Source organism: Equus quagga, chromosome 12 (assembly GCF_021613505.1).
Source record: "Equus quagga isolate Etosha38 chromosome 12, UCLA_HA_Equagga_1.0, whole genome shotgun sequence".
NCBI lineage: Eukaryota > Metazoa > Chordata > Mammalia > Perissodactyla > Equidae > Equus > Equus quagga.
The window spans coordinates 59766903-59787693 of NC_060278.1; the positions used below are offsets into that span (position 1 = coordinate 59766903).

At 44.4% G+C, this 20791-nt stretch overlaps 1 protein-coding gene across 1 annotated transcript in view; it reads right to left on the bottom strand.

Moving 5' to 3' along the window:
* The window catches only part of KIF14 (kinesin family member 14), a 52431-nt gene extending 32413 nt beyond the window's left edge, over positions 1 to 20018 (bottom strand). The window contains exons 1-13 of the mRNA XM_046680050.1: positions 19931 to 20018; positions 15066 to 16263; positions 13491 to 13745; positions 12712 to 12799; positions 8125 to 8223; positions 7076 to 7128; positions 6210 to 6240; positions 5441 to 5548; positions 4283 to 4399; positions 3847 to 3962; positions 2244 to 2416; positions 1050 to 1197; positions 749 to 812 (exon numbers count right to left, since the gene is read on the bottom strand). Of these exons, the coding sequence (XP_046536006.1) occupies positions 749 to 812; positions 1050 to 1197; positions 2244 to 2416; positions 3847 to 3962; positions 4283 to 4399; positions 5441 to 5548; positions 6210 to 6240; positions 7076 to 7128; positions 8125 to 8223; positions 12712 to 12799; positions 13491 to 13745; positions 15066 to 16147 (2334 nt within the window). The 5' untranslated portion in view covers positions 16148 to 16263; positions 19931 to 20018. The remainder of the gene's footprint in view (positions 1 to 748; positions 813 to 1049; positions 1198 to 2243; positions 2417 to 3846; positions 3963 to 4282; positions 4400 to 5440; positions 5549 to 6209; positions 6241 to 7075; positions 7129 to 8124; positions 8224 to 12711; positions 12800 to 13490; positions 13746 to 15065; positions 16264 to 19930) is intronic.
* Positions 20019 to 20791: the final 773 nt, after the last annotated feature.

The window sequence follows — 20791 nt, forward strand, 5'->3', positions numbered from 1 at the left end:
CCTCCCAATACAGGTTCCCCCACGTCGTGATCTGACGCCACCTCTCTCCAGTCTAGCCTGTCACCAGCACTGACCTGGAGCGTCTTGATCCTCTGGACGCCCACGCTGTGCTGCGCCCCCATGCTCTGAGCACGGTCTTCCTCTGCTTAGAAACTTGGACTTGTTAGCCTAGCAAGTTCCTCTTCACTGTACGAAGATTCGCTTAGCAGTCTCTCTCGCTTCCAAGTCCTTCTTAATACCCACCCTCACCAAGGTTAGTCCCTCGTCTCTCAGGCTTCTCCACCCTTTAGACCCTTTCATTGCACTAGGTTGAACTAGACGAAACTGCCAATATTCAACCTTTTTTTTTTTTTAACCAAAATGGCAGTTTCATATGGTTCGGCCTCGTCAAGTCACACTGCATCTCGGTCACCTATTTTGTAAACCTTCCTCTAGATGATGCGCTCTCTGAGGGCCAAGTCTGCGTCTTATTTATGTTGGCCTCCCCCATGCCTGGCACAGCATAAACAGTTACCATTTGTTGAACCAGAGTGAACAGAACTAGATAGTTTCCTTATATTTTAACTTTCCAACTGGCTTATGGGCTCTAAGCAATCACAAGCTGATCTTAACATTTCTTTACACTAATTCTCTTTATGGTATTGCTTTGTGCAGGGTCAGTATCCAATGTGTATTTGTGAAATTAAATTTACATACTTATTGGCATATTTCTTTAACTTCCAAATCAGTTTGAAAGTTGAAATGATACCTGTAGCTCCTCTGTTTCTTGAAGTTTTCTTTTTTCAGCTTGTTTCAATTTCTCCCTCCACATTCTTACCAAAAACAAACGAAATAATAAGAGTTAAAAATATCCTGACATGTAAGATTGGGAATCAACAGACAAACAATAAAGATTAGGAAGCCACTTAGCAATATTTGAAATATGATAGACTGAGGTGGGCTGCTCTGTTCTTAAGAAGGTGGGGAGAAAGACAGATCGGAGCTCTCCCAGGCCCCTCGCTCTCCACTCCCCACCAGGCAACCCACTTAACACCTAAAACATATTCCACCTTTGCATTTCTGCCATGTCTCTCTCCTGTTGATACAGTTTCATTCTTAAGGATGTTATTTCTTGCCGACAGAGCCTATAGTGTTCAGGGTCAATAGTCCGACTGTTCCTTTGAGCAGCTTTTAGCTTTTCAATTTCTGCTTTCAACTCTAAATAGTTGTGAAAAGATGCATGATTAGTAACATTTAATATGTCCACAGTAGGCATAACCCTCCAATCTCCTATTTTATTTGAAGTTTTAAATATTACTAAATAAAATAGAGTATTTGCAGAAATCAATTTTATTTTAGTCACGTTATCTATAAATCTCTACCTACACTTCACCTGAAAAAGCGCTCCCATATTAATGAATTTCCCCCTCTTAAGCAGGATGGCCACATAATGTCTGAAGTGGGACACTGAGAAGGAAAGGGGATACTCTTACTTACACTGGGACGACAGACACAAACCTTACTATAAAGACAAGCGGGATAAAGATCAAAGGTTTTTCAAGCTGGAATTCAGGTTATGTATTTTTCATGAAAATGGCCCCATATGCAAAAGAGAGAGATCCACAAGGGGAAGAAAAACCACAATACAGCAAACTCACTCGTCCTGGCCCACCCCCTGAAGTGTCTGTCCACCTGCTGCTGCTAAAAGGCCAGAGGACAAGGGGGTGGGAAAAGATGGTAGTTACACGTAAGCAAAGAAAAAACTGTACAAGCAAGATTCCATGCAGGCACTCAAGTCTATCCTAAGCAGGTGATTACCAAGAGAGAAGTGGAATGTAGCGTTTAGCACAGACGAAGTTAGGCCTATGCTAGAAACTCAAGATCCAACACCCGTTGGATCAACAAATTAAGCAAGAGTAGAGTTGATAAATAGGACAGGGGAGGAATGGTGACAAGAGGTCAAGCGACTAACCATCCTGTTATTTGGCTGCACGCCCTGCCACGCACCCTGTGAAGTTAGTCTCTATGCCTGCGATTTCCCCGTCCCCACACTCAGTGTTCAGTGCGCTCTCTGACCGGCTCCCCTTCTCCTAATCTCTTCCCCACATACCTTCCTCCGTCACACAAAAGGATGACTAGAATCGATTGTAAACAGGTATGGAAGAAAAATCTTTACTTGTCTTAAATTGCATATTTTCATGACTGAAATTGATATGTGAGACTAAACTGTGGCAAAATAATTCAGCCTTGAGGCAAACACTCACCTCTGATTAACCTAGCATTCACATCTTCGTTCACTCTGGCGACGTTGATGATCATGCGGGCTTTGCTGGCGTACCGCAGTGTGCTCAGCGTTTCCTCAATGTTGCTGGCAGCGGGACTGACCGTGGCGATCATTGTGGTCTTTGAGTTTCCACCCAGACTTTCTTTCAACAGCCTCCAAGGGGAAAAGTCATAATTAGACTTTGCTTCCACAACAACCTAATAACAATAATTATCTAGAAAGCACCAAACAAACTAATAGGGCATATGACATAGCATTAGGCTCTTCACTCGAATACCATTTAACGCTGTTTTGTAGCTATTTTTGGATCCCACAAACACTTTATTTTCTCCTACACTTTTTCTATTGTTCCATGAAGCAGTAATCTGTGCAGAGATTTGAAAATATGGTTAACCATCAAATATTTAGTAAGATGCCTCTCCCCACACTAGCCTAGGAGCCCTTTAGGGAAGGACCATGTGCCGGGGTCAGCTTTGCGTTTCCAGCACCACCATGACCCTTTGTGCAGGTGCTCAATAAATGCTGAAAATGATGAATGGGCACATAAACATTTTTTTCTACTACCTGCAAAAGCCTTATTTTAGAGGAAGAAAGACAATATGAGAGTTTGAGGCTAAGAAGGCTGACTTTATTAATGCAGAAGGAATTTCACTATTCTTAACTTTCCAAAGGCATAAAAAAACACCAGATTTTCCCTTATAGTGTAATTGCCACTTCGAAACCTGGAATAAACTGATTACAAAGACACATGGCTGTCAAGTAGAGATGCAGTCCTTAACAGAACTGCATATTACTGCTCATCAGAGGGGCCAGCCAGCGGTGCAGTGGTCAAGTTCATGGCAATCCGCTTTGGCAGCTGGGGATTCACCAGTTTGGATCCCAGGCATGGACCTATGCCACGCTTATCAAGCCATGCTGTGGTAGGCGTCCCACATATAAAGTAGAGGAAGATGGGCACGGATGTTAGCTCAGGGCCAGTCTTCCTCAGCAAAAAGAGGAGGATTGGCAGCAGATGTTAGCTCAGGGCTAATCTTCCTCAAAAATAAAAAATGCTTATCAAAATTGGAAGTTAAATCTATACAGATGTAATTTGAACGTAATGTATCTGAACTTAAATACACATCCATTAATGAAAACACTTATGGAACACCTACGTGCTGGCCAGCGTGTGCTAAGCAAACAAAATGACTCAGTGTCACTTTACACGTATGTTGGTTACCGCGGCAATACCACATATGCTCCAACACAGGGCACTGACAACAGATAAGTATGATAATAATCGCACACACTCATAGCAAATACGATGCACTGCATTTCATATCAACCATTTAATCCTCACTATAACGCTAGAAGGTAGGTACTGATCCTCTCCCCATGGTGAGGATGAGGGAACAGGCGGGACTTGCCCAGAGTCACAGAGCTCACGGGATGCAGAGCTGAGGTCTGAAGCCAGGCAGGCCAGCTCTGAATCGGTACTGCGGACGGCTCCTTCTCTCTCCCTGAGCTACGAACGCAGTCTGCTGTTCTCTCCTCGACAGGAGTCCCTATATTTTAGACAATTCCTTACTTCAAAAGATACTTGCCAGGTAAGCACAGAGTCACGGTAAGGAACAAAGACGCTCTTCCGGCCTGCTTGTTCAGAGAGGGCAGAAATAACCTTTCCCAAAGTCAACAAGGACTTGTTAATGCTCACGCCTTCCTGGGGAAGACAGAGAGTGTTTGCCATTTAAAACAACTGCTCGACGGGAAGTTTATTCCACAAAATATATGTCCCCCCTCATACAGTTACTGAGTAAACGTTTGCTTTCATAAACAACCAACTTTCTTATGACTCAAAAGTTGCTAATTTTCTTTGAAAAGTAATCATCACCAAAAAGTATGGATCTCTCTTGAAACCACAGCAATGCAGTGTAAACCACAGATCCGATTTTCTTTTTGGCTAAGTCTATGTACTTTGTAATCCCCTAAAAACAATGCTGAGGAGCAAGTTTCACCAGAACGAGCAAGCACGGCGTCTACCTTCAGTCGCTCTCCACAAGTGTGAGCCGCAGCGCAGCGCTCGCTGCCGGCCAGGTCTACGAGGTTCATGCGGCTCGTGATCCTGTGGTCGTGCTCCTCCCCTTCCACAGATTCCGTCTGCAGCAAAACAATATCGCAATAGTTTAGGTTCCTTTATGACTTGTCATCAAGCCTTCCAAAGGGAGTTACATAAGATTACCAACTGCTCACATTGGTCTGAAACTCCCCCTTCCTGAATTTGTGAGAATTCACGATGAATAAATATTCGAGAACACAGTGAGCAGTGCTTGGCTTGTGCCAAAAGAAATGACTTTAAAGGGATAAAAACCCACCACTCCTCAATTACATTAAGGAAACAACCATAAATGGAGAAAAACCTAATGTACAAAGGTGTTATTTATCCCAACATTGAAATAGCAAAATATTTAAAAGCACCATAAATGTCCAACAGTAGAGAAAAACTTGAGGAACTATAATCGTCAGTGGAATATTATATAGCTATGAAAATGGTATTTTTGCACAGAATCTGTTTGTGTGTGAGGAAGACTGTCCCTGAGCGAACATCCATGCCAATCGTCCTTTATTTTTTGTATGCGGGACACTGCCAAAGCATGGCTGGATGAGCAGTGTAGGTCCACACCAGGAATGCAAACCCATGAACCCTAGGCTGCCAAAGCAGAGTGCGTGAACTTAACCACTACGCCACCAGGCTGGCCCCCAAAAAGAATTTTAATAGCATAAACCGTTACAGATTTTGTAAATTTAAGTGTGATTATAAGTGATATTAAGTGAAAGATTATACATCAAAATGTTTAGAGGGGTTTTATTTAAGTAGTGGAACCCGTGGCTGAATTTTTAAAAATCTTTTACTTTCTGATGTTTTCCCTCTCTATAATTATGTCATTAATTATCATATATCAATATGATAATATCAATAATATCATGATGTTAAGAACCATATATTATTGATTTTTAAAACAATGAGAAATAACCTACTGCCATACATACCGAAAGTCAGAGTTATTGTATCTCCTAAAATCTAATTATGTTTATATATTTATGTGACCGTACTTTTCACCTTTGATTTAAATAAGAAAAACATGAAAACTTGAACATATTTGCTATCTTACCTAAGAAGAGAGGCAACAACAAAAATACCTTGGTCCGGGTCATCAGCAGGGTCAACACCGAGTGGGAGCGGGAGCTTTTGTCGTTCATGCCAGTGGCGGCGCTGGCCCTCTGTTTGCACCCCAACTCCAGCCAACTCTACCGAGAAAGGAGGCAGGGAGGTCAGGCCTGCAGGCTGCAGTTCACTGGAGCAACAAGGTTAAGTCAGCACATTCGGTGACATGAGCACACTTATAATTAGCTTATAAATTGAAATGGTTAAGAAATGTTTACCGTTTAAATAATCTGTATTCTCATTGTCTATTTTTTTTCTGTCACAGAAATATGAATTGGGAAGCAATACCTTTAAAGGCTATTTCTGTAACTCTAAGCTAACATGGCCAATTTTTATTTTTAATCCAGAAGAGTAATTTTTCTGATTCAAGTTTAACAAACAAAATCAGTTTATGATAAATTAATAAGATTAACCTTTTATGCAAACAGCAATTAAGGAGAAAAATTCTTTATAAAGATTTTATTTTTCCTTTTTTCTCCCCAAAGCCCCCTGGTACATAGCTGTATATTTTTAGTTGTGGGTCCTTCTAGTTGTGGCATGTGGGACGCCCCTCAGCATGGCCTGATGAGCGGTGCTATGAGCGCGCCCAGGATCGGAACCAGCGAAACCCTGGGCCGCTGAAGCAGAGTGCGTGAACTCCACCACTCAGCCATGGGGACGGCCCCAGGAGAAATAGTCTTATAAATATTTATGATTACAATCTTTCTCTCCAGTGAAAAGAAGACAAAACACAATCAACCTTACCTGGATATCAGAGTAAGAACTGACAACATTCCTGTTTTTAAAAAGTAAAAAAACAAAATCAGTATTACTGATAATTATCCCTCATTCTCACAAAATAACAATAACCTTTCAATTGTGTAATCACTCTCTGAATATCACAGTGGAGTAAGGCATAGATATAATTAGACTGATTCTCACACTATCTTTCATTTTCTCCATTCTTAAAGGGTAGGAAATAAAACAATGTTTTAATTTTACCAAAAAGTATGATTTTGCTTAATACAGTGAAGCACCTTAGCATCTAACACTACGATATTCCAGTCCCCATCACGAGAGCAGAGACACCCTTTAAGACAAATGCACATGTATGGTATATGCATACGTGAGTGTATGTATGTTGGCGAGTCTGGGCCTCGGATTTTTTAAATGGAGCTGAATCCACACCTCATCGCTCTTCCTTTTCTTTCAGAAAAGTATTTGGAGTGTTGAAAGACAAAGGAAATGACTCTTAGTGTGTCTCAAACTCTTAACGTGAACTCATCTTAGCACCTTCTCCCCTCGGCAGCTTCAAATAATAGATATAAAAGCAGCTGGAGAGGGAAGGCTTCATGGGGAAAGGAGGAGGTGAAAGGGAGAAAAATCAGATATTTATTTCATACTCAGTATAATTAATACTCTACGCCAGGCACTTCACAGGTGCTGTGAAAGATACAAACAAATGTAGAGACAAGCAGTTAACACTCTACATGGAAAGAGAAGGAAAATTTAATATTAAGGGTAGAAGACTAAACAGCCAGCCAGGGCTTCTAAGCTGGGGAGGCAAAGCAGAGCGACATCCACTCTTGCCACTTGCTGTCCCCTCCTCGTCCTGCTGAGCCAGCACTTACAGCGACAGGGCCTCGACGTACGGTCCAGAGACAGGATGCTCCCTCACTCTCAGCTGGTGAAGCAAAGATTAGCATCGTGAAGAGTGCGACTAACAGTTCATATAAAACGTAATTTTAAATGACCATTTTTTCTCTATTTTGAGTTTAAGGTAAAGAGATTTGCCTTTACCCAGAAATAAATATCAAGGTTCTCACAGAAACAAATCTGTAAGGATTAAGAAACTGCTTCAATATCACAGATTGTTTCCCTTTGCGGAACGTGTGGCGATACACCGTAGCATCAATTATCTCAATAGTTTATACTGTTAATTCCTCCGCTATCACTTACATGCTTTTAAATATCTTTCTAAAACATGCTCAGTAAATTTCACACATTAAAATTCTTCTTCGGTCTTATGTTATTCATTTTAAACTTTGTCACCAGAAATTTTAAAAGGCACAGAGATCACAGGAGAAAATGTCAGGTTTTGTTTACGTTTTTGACGTCACCAATAGGAGACTGCACGGCCCTGGGCAAGTCAAGCGACCTCTTTAGATTCCAGCTTCTTGCGCTCCAAGGCCCTTTCCAAAATTAAAACTTTTAAATTCTAGTAGCAGGTTTTCTATAAGCTTATGTATTTGTGAAACTTTGTTTCCTAGAAAATATTGTCTATAAGGCAGCACTTTGTAAACAGCCCAGTGAAATACATGTTCTATAATAACAACACAATTCTTACAACTTTTACTCCTTTTTGGCTTTACAGACTATTAGGGATTTGGTGCTGGACTCAAGTGGTTTACCTAAATCTTAGAACGGGTATTTTATCTTTAGCTTTCACACGATACTCGATTAAATTATAAAAAGAGGTTAAACGTAGTAACAATTTCCACTAACAATAATGTTCAGCTTATTTACTAAATAACAACGTAGTTCCAGATCACAAGCACCTGCTATCATACAATAGCATTTTATTAAAAATTTAAGCTCTTATATCATTTTGAGAACTCACAATTATATGCATTTATAAAAACAGAAATTAAAAACAAATAGTAAATTGTTTTAGTCTTACTGGTTGCTTTCTCTGCCCATTTTCACCTTTACAAACCAGCAGGTCATGAATTTTTTCATTATACACTTCAAAGAAGCTCATCTCCAGGTGATAGCTGATCTAGTGGGAACAGAAACAGTAAGCAATTTATTTCAAAAGTCCTTGCACTTTTTGCAAATCATGTATCTGATAAGGGTCTAGTATCCAGACTATACAAAGAATTCTTACGATTCAACAACAAAAAAGACAAACAACCCCATTAAAAAATGAGGCAAAAGACCTGAACAGACATTTGTCCAAAGAAGATACACAAACAGCCCAGACACACAGAGCTCAACATCATTAGTCAGTAAGGAAATACAAATCAAAACCATGATGAGAAATCACTTCACACCTACTAGATAACTATAATAAAAAAAAACTGGAACACAGCAAATACTGATGAGGATATGGAAAAATCGGAACCCTCCCACATTGCTGGTAGGAATGTAAAATGGTGCGGCCACTACAGAAAACAGCGGTTCCTCGAAAGGTTAAACTTAGAGTTACCCTGTGACCCAGTAATTTCAACCCAAAAGAACTGAAAATAGGTATTCAAACAAAAATTTGTACACCAATGTTCATAGCAGCACTATTCACAGTAGCCAAAAGATGGAAACACCCAATGTCTATCAACTGATGAATGGATAAACAAAATTTACTAATTTTGCAACATTGTTTGGCCATAAAAAGGGATGAAGTACTGTTACATTCTACAACATTGATGAACCTCCAACACATCTGCTAAATGAAAGAAGCCAGACACAAAAGCTCACACATTGCACAACATTCCATTGGTATGAAATATCCAGAATAGGTAAATCCAGGGAGACAGAAAGCAGGTCAGTGGGTGTCAGGGTTGGTGGGAGGGGAATGGGTTGTAAGCACTTAATGAGTACGAGGTCTCCTTTGAGGATGACGAAAATTTTTTAGAACCAGAGAGAGGTGGTAGTTATACAACATTATGACTGTACTAAATGCCACTGAATTTTATACCTCAAAATGGTTAATTTTATGTTATGCGAATTTTATCTCAAAAAAATTTTTAATTTGAACAACAAAAGTCCTTCCATTTCTTCTTCTTAACTTCTAGGTAGGGCTCAATTCAATCCACTAAGTACCTACCTACCATGTGCATGGCTCTGGGCTGCAGTCAGAAGGATACAGAGAGGCCTAAGACAAGATTCTTGCCCACGAGGTTCCATCTCAGAGAAACACAACATGCCCTCCGATGGACAAGACAGAGCAATAGAAAAGCGAGAACCAAAATGAGAGCTCATGACCACAAACAAAACGACTAACCAGAAAGGGGGAAATGAGGTGGCCCGAAAGGCTGCAGAAAGAGAGAAAGGCCGTGAGGCATGAGGCATGGAGCGCACCGGACCCCGAGCATGGACATTTGAGCTCAATCAGTCCTTCTTCCTGGTTGGGCAGAAAGCAATCCTCAGACTAAGCAGGACTTTTGATTCAGAAAGACAGGGAATGAAGGTCAAAAAGGGGGAAAGTTGCTTCCTCGTGGCTTTTTGGAGCGTTAGGGCGTGGCTTCCTTACTAGGGAGATAAGTCCCAGCCACTGGCCCAAAGGGAGTCCGGAAGCACCCGATACGAACAGAACTGGGAGCTTCCAAGTGATTTGGGTTCAACTCACCAAGTATTTATTGGGCCCCTAGTACACAGCACTCTTCTAGGGGCCGGGGGAGGATGTGAGACAACTGGACACAGTCATCCTCAAAGACCGCACCACCTCATGGGAGGCGCGACACAGTATACGAGCAACACACAGCAGACGGCTGTGCTTAGCTCCTGGCAGAGGGAAAGAGCACTTCCAGATAAGGGACCAGGAGCATGGGACACCATGTGACTATGAGGTCACTCACAAATGCTGCTGACGCAGGCACGGGGGCTCAGCATCAACAAACATGTACTAACGCCTATTAAATACAAAATAGTGCAGTGTGTTGAGTTTCAGGGAGCCTTGGAGATGAAAATGTAGTGGGAGGTGAGCCGGGAAAGGTATGACGTTGACTTTGCAGGGGACCATACTCTCTTCCCCTTAGGGTCCCCTGCCACCTGCTGGCTATGCCACTTTCTACTATCCCCATCCACATATTACCACCCTTTGCCATCCTGAATAATCCCAAAGTTGATCTAACCAGTCACTTAGCTGGGCTCACTGCGTGCCAGGCACTATTCAAAACCTTTTAGACAGTTCAACCCATTTAACCTTCACAACAAACCCGTGAGAAAGGTATCATCATCATCATCATCCTCCTCCTCATCATTTCATTTTCTGTGCTGAAGCAGAGAGAGAATTGTTCAGAGTCACACTCCTGGTAAAGTGACGGAGCTCGGATTCAAACTCCGTCTCCACAGTCGATGCTCTGAACTGTTACACCACATTCCTCCCAGTGATAGAGTCACGCCACGCAAAATCTGAGCCTCCCACATCTGTGAAATCATCCCCAAGACCCCTCGCTCGGGCTTGCAGTACCTTCAAACTACTCTACCCCCAAACTATTCAACAGCCAACAGAGGAATCTGACCACAGCCCACAGCTTTCTCACCCCCTATTCCCACTGACCTTGGACCTGGATCATGTTCCATCCTGTAGTCTCCAGACCACCATGTTTCTATCGGTCCCTCTCCTCTGATTTTCAACTCAATTACTTGGGGCAAGAGGGTGAAGGGAGGGAAAGAAGGTAGAAGACGGGCAGTGTATCCACAGTGAGAGATGGAAGTCGTCATCCACTCCACTCTGCTCTTCCTCTCACGTTCTCAAGAACGCCATCAATATCCACGCTGCTTCTCCAACCAGAAACATTGATTGCTCTCTCCTCATGCCCCATTTCCAACAGTTGCTAAGTCTCATCGGTTCTACTTGCTAAGATGTCTCAAATGTGTGCCCCCTTGTTCACCCCCACTGTCACTATGTGAGACAGCTCCTTGGCATGCCTTACATAGCTTACTGGTCCCACAGCTGGTCCTGTGCAGCCAGTCCCAGCTCCCTTCTATCCATTCTCCACATTGCAGCCAGAGCTATGTTCTTTAAGGAGCAAATATGATCATACTGCTTCCTTGTTTAAAATCCTTCCACAGCCTTCTAGATTCCTGGAAGCACGGTTCATGAAGCCCTTGACAAGCCAAGTTCTGCCTGCCACTCTAGTTCCGTCTCGTCACTCTCCACCCTCAAATTCCATGCTTCAAGCAAAGCAAACAACTGTCCATGGCTTCCCCCAGGCTCCCTACTCTCTTGCTTGCAAATCTTGCACGTGCTGTTCCCTCTGCATGGAATGTGCTTCCCCTCTTCACCCAGCTCATAACTATTATGTTTCCTTCAAAAATAAGCTCAGTTGTCCCCTCCTCTAAGAAAAGTTCTGTCTCCTTCCAAGTGCACATATCCTCGCAGGGCCCTGTTCTCACTCTATCACAGTATTTAATTTATTTAGTGTTCAATTGGTTGTACTTGGCTGTTTACTGGCCGATTTCTCCCATTACACTGTTTTTCCTTTTTTCTTTTTTTTAGATTGGCACCTGAGCTAACATCTGTTGTCAATCTTTTAAGTTTTCTCTTCTCCCCAAAGCCCCCCAGTACCTAGTTGTATATTCTAGTTGTGGGTCCTCCTAGGTGTGACATGTGGGATGCCACCTCAACATGGCCCGATGAGTGGTGCCATGTCCGCACCCAGGATCCGAACCAGCAAACCCCTGGGCCGCCAAAGCGGAGTGCACGAACTTAACCACTCGGCCACGGGGCCAGCCCCATCATTACACTCTCTTAACTACAGGGCCTGGGTCTTTTAATTCCATACTCCCACATCTAGTACAGTACTGTCCCAACTTTCCTATCATAAGAATTACTAGGGGAAAAATATGAAAATTAAAAATTCCCAGGCTCCCCTCAGACCAACTGAATCAGAATCTCCAGAAGAGAATTTTAGCAAATGTGCACACGCACGTGCAAACACACACACACCACACACACACACCCCTGCCACATCACTGCTGATTCTTGTGATCAAGCAAATTTGGAAAAAACTGGTCTAACAGACTGGCTGGCAAACAGCCGAGGCTCAGTAATGCTTGCTGAGTGAATGAATGAATGGGTGAAAAGGGAGGCCAGCGGCGGCCCTTCAGGTGTAGTGCAGTGGGAAGAGCACGACCGTTGAAGTCGAACCTGGGTTCAAACTCCAGCCTCTGACCCTCTTTCTGCGGGGCGGCGTCTGAAGTTTAAGCCTGCCGCCCTTAGTTAAGTCTGCGCAGCTGCCTCCGTAGAGACGCACAATGGAACGTAATTGCCACACTGTGAGTCAGCACAAACACACAAGAGCAACAAAGCAGAGAAAGCTAGAAAGACAGAAGAGATGACCCCTCTGTCACCGTCCGCCAGGAGAAGCTAATGCTGAACCCAGAATGCCTACTCTCTCTCCACCCCTCTGTTCTAAAGGAGAGGCATCCAGAAACTAGAACCACGTCTGCTGAGCATTTCCCTAGTGGCCGTGACTCGGATCCTAACCTGATCCGACTGCTCTCTAGTCCAATGGGAAGGCTTGCAGAGACCATGAGAACATACCTCTTGGGTTTGCTTTTTGGTTACTTGAGCAAAAAGATCTTCACAAAATCTTGGAATTATTCCTGGTTCTTCACTAAGTCCCATCATCCTGGAAAATATGTTATGAATAGGGAGAATGAAGCTAATTAGTTCCTTTTTCACTCTTGTTGGGGAAATGGGTTGGGGAGGGCGTGGGGAGCAAGCTAATTAAACCTCGTCGTTAATAACTAAGAGCCTGGGCCCTGGAGCCAAATCTGCCCCAGTTCGAATCTTGATTTCACCACTTATTGCCTCTGTGACCTTGGAGAAGATACTTAACTTCAGTAAACCTCCATTTCCTCTTCTCTGAAGTGGGAATAAACAGAACTACCTAACTCAGAGGGCTGCTGTGAGTGAGGACAAGCAGAGCCTTCGGCACAGCGCCTGCAGTGTGGTAAGAACTCAGGAAACGTCAGCTACGACGAAACCGAGCATTCCCCTCCTGGACGGGTCATCACCACACCACCTGGGAGATGAGTTAGTTTAGTTCTCACGACAATACTTACAAGATAACCTCTCTGGGCTTTGGTTTACACGGGAAGCGTGATTTACAGGAACATGGGGCCAAGGATGCTTCCGAGGTAAACAGTAACTCCTGCCTAAACTGAAGCCCAAGTTGGCAGAACTAGCATGTAAAACAGATGAGATTTGAGCCCAGATGCATGTGGTCTCAAAACTACATTCTTTCTATCAAACCCTGCTGCTTCGCAGACAAGAAGATGTAAACACTTCTGGATAAGTGTATCTGCAACAGAACGTACGTGTAGGACTTCCCAGAGCCGGTCTGACCGTAGGCGAAGAGACACGTATTGTAGCCTTGCAGGGCCCGCTGCAGGAGCGGGGCGGCCAGGGCCTCATAGACAGCCGTCTGGCTGGCGTAGTCAGGATGACGGTCGTCAAAAGACCAGAACGAAACATCGTAACTAAAAGTGTACACTTGTTTCATGTCGGGGTGCTCCACGGCTATCTCGTCCCCGTTCAAGAAGACCACCTGGGATGCTTTGTCCATCTTCTCTCTTTAAAAAGCATCACAAAGAAGCAGAAAAGAAAAATATCAAGTTACTGCAGTTATTTTGAGTATTATTCCCACAGAATATAATAAGGACCTCAAAACTAGTTAAATATAACATTCCTCAAGGGCAAGCTAATTCTTTAGTTCATGTGGAAAACGTGGACCAGCAAGCATAATTATAGTGGGTTTCCAAAACGTATTTCCTGTGGCTCCAATGCCACTACTCAAAGCGAAAGCGGAGTTCCGGATTTCTTGCTCAGAAAGCCTATCCTACGTTTACAGCATTTACCCTACGTTTACATTTACCCATCTTTTCCCACCCCACCTACTGCAATCTACCGATACTCAGTTCAAATCTGAAAACTCATTTTTAATATAAAGAAATTTGGGAGGTACGATTCTACATAAAGTTGGTATGAAATACAAATATCATTCCAACAAACACAGTTAAATGTAAGTTTGGATCATAACTTTCTTCTGGCTATTAGCTACTGCTCCCGTTAATGCAAAGATCCCTCCCTCCTTTAGACTATCTCCCTTAAAATCACGGGCCTTCATGCGCATCCTCCTTCTAACTCAGACTTCAGTGGGAATCTTGCACCTACTCCACATTTGCAGAAAAACATTATCCATCCTTGTCTGGTCCCAGATATCCCTTTTTCCCCAACTCTGGTTTACATCAGAACTCATCCTGGAAACCACGTGCCTCGTCCATCCAACAAGTGCCCCTCCACGCCAGCCCTGCTGCTGACGGGGCTGGTCTGAGGAGTCTGGAATCAGGCACAGGGTCCCACACTCAGTTCTCTTCAGGGCAGTCATTCATCTCGGGTTCTGTTCCTCAGGCTCTGTTCCTGCTGTTGCCTCTCTTCCCATCACGGTTCTTGGGGCTTTTCTGTTAGATGTCCCCACTCTCTCCCATCGGCTCACCCTCAGCTCTCTCCCCTTACCACCAACCCCACACTGTGGCTAAAAGGCTTTACAGCGCTGCACAACTTGCCTTTAACAACTGACCCTTTAGGTTCAAACTAGAGGTTCCTTCCCCACTGCAGTGGTCACCTCGTCCTCTTCTAATTCGCTGAGACACACAACAAAGTTGAAACCTACTGACTCTGTGAGGTTTTTCAGTCTTCCTTTAAAGTATTTTAAAATAATTAGATTCCACATTCACACTGTCACGGCCATCTTTGTCAAGCCTACCTGTAATCTGTGACTGTCTCACCCACAACCCCTTTGGAAAGAGATCTTACGACTTTCCAAAGGCAGAGAGGAATCAGACACGTTACACATCGCGAGCTTGGCTGTACGTCTAAAAGGTGCACCATACCTCTGGCTGAAGGGCCTGACACGGACCGCCACTGTCACTTGACTGTTCTCTACTTTCAAGGGGTCTGTCTCTGGAGCGGCGTTCTGAACTGCAGTTTCTCCTTCAGGAGGGAGTGTATTTTCTTGGGACCCCTCCTTTTTGTTTGCAAGAAGAGAATTTTTCGGCTTGTGTTTAACTTGAAGGCTCGGCATCCGATGTTTCAGCATGGACTCGGCTGGGCTCTTAAGCTGAAACACACCGCCCTTCGGTGTCAATCTGTGTTCTGTAATACATTTCGTAGGTGTTCTTTTTTCTAAGCTTTCAAATTTATTTGGAGTTTTTGCAATATCCTTCCCAGTACTCCTATGGTGTAAGTTTCCCGTTCCTGACACTTTGCTGTCCGACTTGCTCTGAAGAGGTTTGGCAGCTGAGTGTCCAGATCTAATGACAACCTGACTCTGGGAACCAGTGGGTGCTCTGTTACTTAAGTACTTAAGGGCAGCATTTTCATTTGCCCCACTGAGGGTAGAAAACGTTTCTTTGCATTTTTCATCAGCCGTCATTTCAACATCTTTTGGGTCTTCAGCTAAAGGTACAGAAGATGCAACAGAGGAGATCTTATAATTATTTACAATCTTTACATTTGTACAAGGTTCCCGTGGAGCACAATTATTTCCTGTTTCACCCCCCACGTTCTGTGTTGTTTTCCACTTTCCCACAGACTCTGCTTTAGCGCGACGTTGTAATGTAAGACGTGTTTCTGCTGTTTTCTCAGTGGAGTCTCCCAACTCACTACAAAGCAAAGATGCTTCTTTGTTCTTTGTGACTCTTCTCTGAAGTGTCAATCTCCCTGCAGGCTTAGGGCTTAGGGGCCTATCTCCTGTTTTCTTACAGGCAGAGATAACGTAAGTACTATTGATGTCTCTGATTTTACTCGCAGATCTCAATAACGAATCATCATTTTCACATTCTGACACATCCGACTTCAGATGCGGCTGTAGTCGGCTGCTCTGGGCGGGGACCCTCGGCGTGGAACTCCTGGGGAGGGGAGGACTGCCGAGGACATCGCTATCGTTCCTACCACACGCAGGGAATGCCGACATTGTGGCAGTGAGTTATTTCAAAACAGAGTGTCCCTGTAGAACCTATGCTCTTCTTTGGATGGTCATGTGACGTCCAGCCATTTCCTAGGTATCAGTTTCCAAAATTATCGGGTAAACTACAAAAAAAAAAAAAAAAACCTTAGATTGCACAGACTACAAACAGGCTTTAGAAGTATGACAACGCTCCATTGTGAAAGTAACTTCCCGGAGGAACACATTAGAATAAATCACGCTCTCCAGCTCAGATATTGGTCCCAAGCAGCTTCAGACAAATCTTTGCCCTCAAAGAGCTTGCGATCATTATTCAACAAATATTCACCGAGTCCCCATTATGTGCCAGGCCCTCTGACCGATAGTATGGATTTCAAAGACAAGACCTCTGTCTAGAAGGAAACCACAGATAACCTTTATATCAGGCCAATTGTGCCAAGTGACGTAAAAGATGTAAAAAGCACACGCCAACAAAGATATACGACTAGCCAATAAACACATAAAAAGATGCTCAACATCACTAATCACTAAGGAAATGCAAATCAAAACTATAATGAGCTACTACATGACACCCATTAGGATGGATACGATCAAAAAAACAGAAAACAGCAAGTGTTGGTGAGGATGTGGAGAAAGTGGGACACTTGTGCACCGCGGGTGGGAGTCTAGAATGGTATAGCCACTGTGGAAAGCAGTATTGCAGTTCCTTAAAAAATTAAAAATAAAATTACCATATGACCCAGCAATTCCACTTCTGGGTATAGACCGAAGAGAATTGAAAATAAGGTCCCCAAGAGATGGTTGTACACCCATGCTCATAGCAGCATTATTCACAACAGCTAAAACATGGAAGCAGCCCAAGTGTCCATTGACCAAAGAATGGTGTACAAAAATATGGCAAGAAAGAAACTCTGCAATATGCTACAACATGGATGAACCTTGAGAACATTATGCTAAGTGAAATAATCCAGTCACGAAAAACAAATACCGTATGATTCCACTGATATGAGGCACTTAGAGAAGTTAAAGTCACAAAGACAGAAAGTATAATGGTGGCTGCCAGGGGCTGGGGGAGGGTAGAACGGGGAGTTGTTATTTAATGGGTATAGAGTTTCAGATTTACAAGATGACAAGAGTTATGGGGATGGACAGTGTTGATGGCTGCACAACAATGTGAATGTTTGTAAGGATGTACACTAAAAAAATGTTACACCTGGGGCCAGCCCGGTGGCGTAGTGGTTAAGTTCACACTCTCCACTTCAGCGGCCCAGGGTTTGCAGGTTCAGATCCCGGGCACAGACCTACATACTGCTCATCAAGCCATGCTGTGCCGGCATCCGACATACAAAGTAGAGGAAGAATGGCACAGATGTTAGCTCAGGGCCAATTTTCCTCAAGCAAAAAAGAGGAAGATTGGCAACAGATGTTAGCTCACGGCCAATCTTCCTCACCAAAAAAAAGTTACACTTAAAAATGGTTAAGATGGTAAATGTTATGTGAATTATAACACACACAAATAAAAGGTGCATGTCAGGAAAGATTTTTTGGGGGTACCCCCAGCTTGAGGAGTAGGGAGAGGGATTAATGGAAACTCTAGCTACTAAGTAGCTACCAAGTCAAAGGCTAGAGTAAAGCATTTTCTAATACTTGTTGAATGTATATACAACATTGCCTCATGGAGATTAGTTTGAGAGGTGTCACAAGGCAGATTATTCCCAAAAAGGTATCAGACAACAAATATAAGTACTATAAATTAATTGCTAGGTTGATAAAAATTACAAGACCAGAAAAGTAGAGAGCCTGTTCTCCAGCAGTTAGACAACACGGTAGATGGGTGTGCATGTAAATATGTCCACAACATCTATCCAGCATTCATGCTCCAAAGTGTCCACACAAATAATCAGCAACCAATCTACAGAAAAGAAAGACAGAACTCACACATCTCAACAGCAAAGAAGCCAACAACCCAGTGAAAAAATGGGCAAAAGATCTGAACAGACTTTTCCAAAGAAGATATGCGGATGGCCAACAGGAGCAGGAAAAAATGTTCAACATCATTATCAGGGAAATGCAAACCAAAACTACGAGACATCACCTCACGCCCGTCAGAATGGCTATAATTAACAAGACAGGAAACAAGCATTGGAGAGGATGTGGGGAAAAGGGAACCCTCATACACTGCTGGTGGGAGTGCAAACTGGTGCAGCCACTATGGAAAACAGTATGGCGATTCCTCAAGAAATTAAGAATAGAACTACCATACAATCCAGCTATTCCACTGCTGGGTATTTATCCAGAGAACAAGAAAACACAAATGCATAAAGATACATGCACCTCTATGTTCACTGCAGCATTATTCACAATGGCCAAGACTTGGAAGCAACCTAGATGCCCATGAAGGGACGGATGGATAGGGGCCAGCACATGGCCAAGTGGTTAAGTTTGCACGCTCTGCTTCGGCGGCCCAGGGTTTCACTGGTTCCGATCCTGGGCGCAGACCTAGCACTGCTCATCAAGCCAGGCTGAGGTGGCGTGCCCCACACAGCACAACCAGAAGGACCTACAACTATGTACTGGGGAGATTTGGGGAGAAGAAGAAGAAGAAAGAAAAAAAGAAGAAGATTGGCAACAGATGTTAGCTCAGGTGCCAATCTTCAAAAAAAAAAAAGAGCCAAATGGATAAAGCAGATGTGGTGTATATGCACAATGGAATACTACTCAGCCATAAGAAACGATGAAACCTGGCCATTTGTGACAACATGGATGGACCTTGAGGATACTATGCTGAGCGAAATAAGTCAGAGGGAGAAAGTCAAACACCATATGATCTCACTCATAAGTAGAAGATAAAAATAACAAATAAACACATAGAAACAGAGACTGGCTTGGTGGTTACCAGAGGGGAAGAGGGGTGGGAGGAGAACCAAAGGGGTGATCAGACACATATATATGGCGACGGATGGTAATGAATCTTTGGGTGGTGAACATGATGTAATCTACACCCAAAATTTATATCTTATAAACCAATGTTACCTAAAAAAAAGAAAGAGAGAGAGAGTCCAGACAGGTAGCATAGTGGCTAAGTTTGTGCCCTCCACTATGGCGGCCTGGGGTTTGTGGGTTCCGATCCCAGGTATGGACCTACACACTGCTCACCAAGCCATGCTGTGGCTGCGACCCACATACAAAGTAGAGGAAGAATGGCACAGATGTTAGCTCAGGGCCAGTCTTCCTCAAGCAAAGAGAGGAAGATTGGCAACAGATGTTAGCTTACAGCTAGTCTTCCTCACCAAAAAAAAGAAAGAAAGAAAGACAGAGTGATATCTATTGAGCTGAGGACTGCTCTGGGAAAAACAAGTTTTTAGGCCAAATCAGATTGAAACCATATAGCTCAATATGTGAAAACTTCGTATGATTCTTGTTATTCTCATCAAATGAAAGAGAACCTGAGCGACAGCTAAGAGGCCACGCTTCTGGTCCACTCGGCATCAAACTGGTTATACCGATAACAAGTCTTTAGAGTTGCAGGCCCGGCTCTAACCTGTAAAATGACACCTGCTCCCGCTGCTCCACAGATCACTGCTATCACAGAATGAAAGAACGGAAGTCGATTTTTAAGGAAGTCTTTTAAAGTCCTAAATAAATAACGATGGGTACCAAGGATCCGCCAGGATGCAAGCATCTCCCGTCAACCCTTTATCCAAGGGCACGGTCTTCCCGTCTATGGAAGCGAATGTAAAGGCAGGGAAGAGCGGGGCCACCAGACGCAGCTGAAAAGGATCGGCTACCTACCCAGGCGGACCGGCGTGTGGCTCGTCCGGGAAGCCTCGCCGCGGACTCTGAGGAAGACTGCCAGGAAAGGGAGAAGGGAGGTCACAGCCCGAACCCCGACATCCCGGGGGACGCGTCCCCGCTGGTCACTACTGTGACAGCCAGTGTTCCCCTAGAGGCCAACCGACCGGGCCGGGCCCCGCGGGGAGGCTGCGGCCGAGAGGCCTGGGGGCCCGGAGAACCGGTTCCGCGGAGGCGCCGCCCCGCGCCCCTCCTTCGGGGTCCCCACCGCCCCCACCCAGACCCGGGGCTTGCGGGGGACCGAGCCGGGTCCACTCGCCCGCCCCCAGCACTGAGACCTCGCTCTTCCGCCGACTGTCCCCGCGGACACCTCCCGGGCCGGCCCCGCGCCACTCTCAGCCGGCGCCCGCGGCCGCTGCCATTTGAATGCGCGCCTCGCCTTCTGATTGGCTGCCTGGCGTCGCGTCAGGCGCCGCGCCCTCGCTTCCGCCCGCCCCCCGGAAGCGCCTGTGTTTGGGCCGTAGCCCCGCCCCGCCCCCATCTCCTAGGCAACAGGCCCCGCCCCCAGGCCGCGCTACCACGTGGAGCTCGGGTACCTTAGCATCTTTCGCGAGGAAGGGGCGGGTTCTGGCCGCGGGAGGCGGGCCGGTTAAAAGGCGTTTAAGCGAGAAAAGTGGCACGATGCTCTTGTCGATCCTCCGGGAGAAAGAGGCAGAGTCTGTCCGACTGACGTCGAAGATGTCAAAACCGGTTCTTTGCCCCCGAGTTAATCATAATAATACACTTTTCTGGTTTTTCCTGCCCAAAGCGTGAGATAGGAAATGTACTAAATGCCTTACGTGGAGTTTTTTAATTTAATCC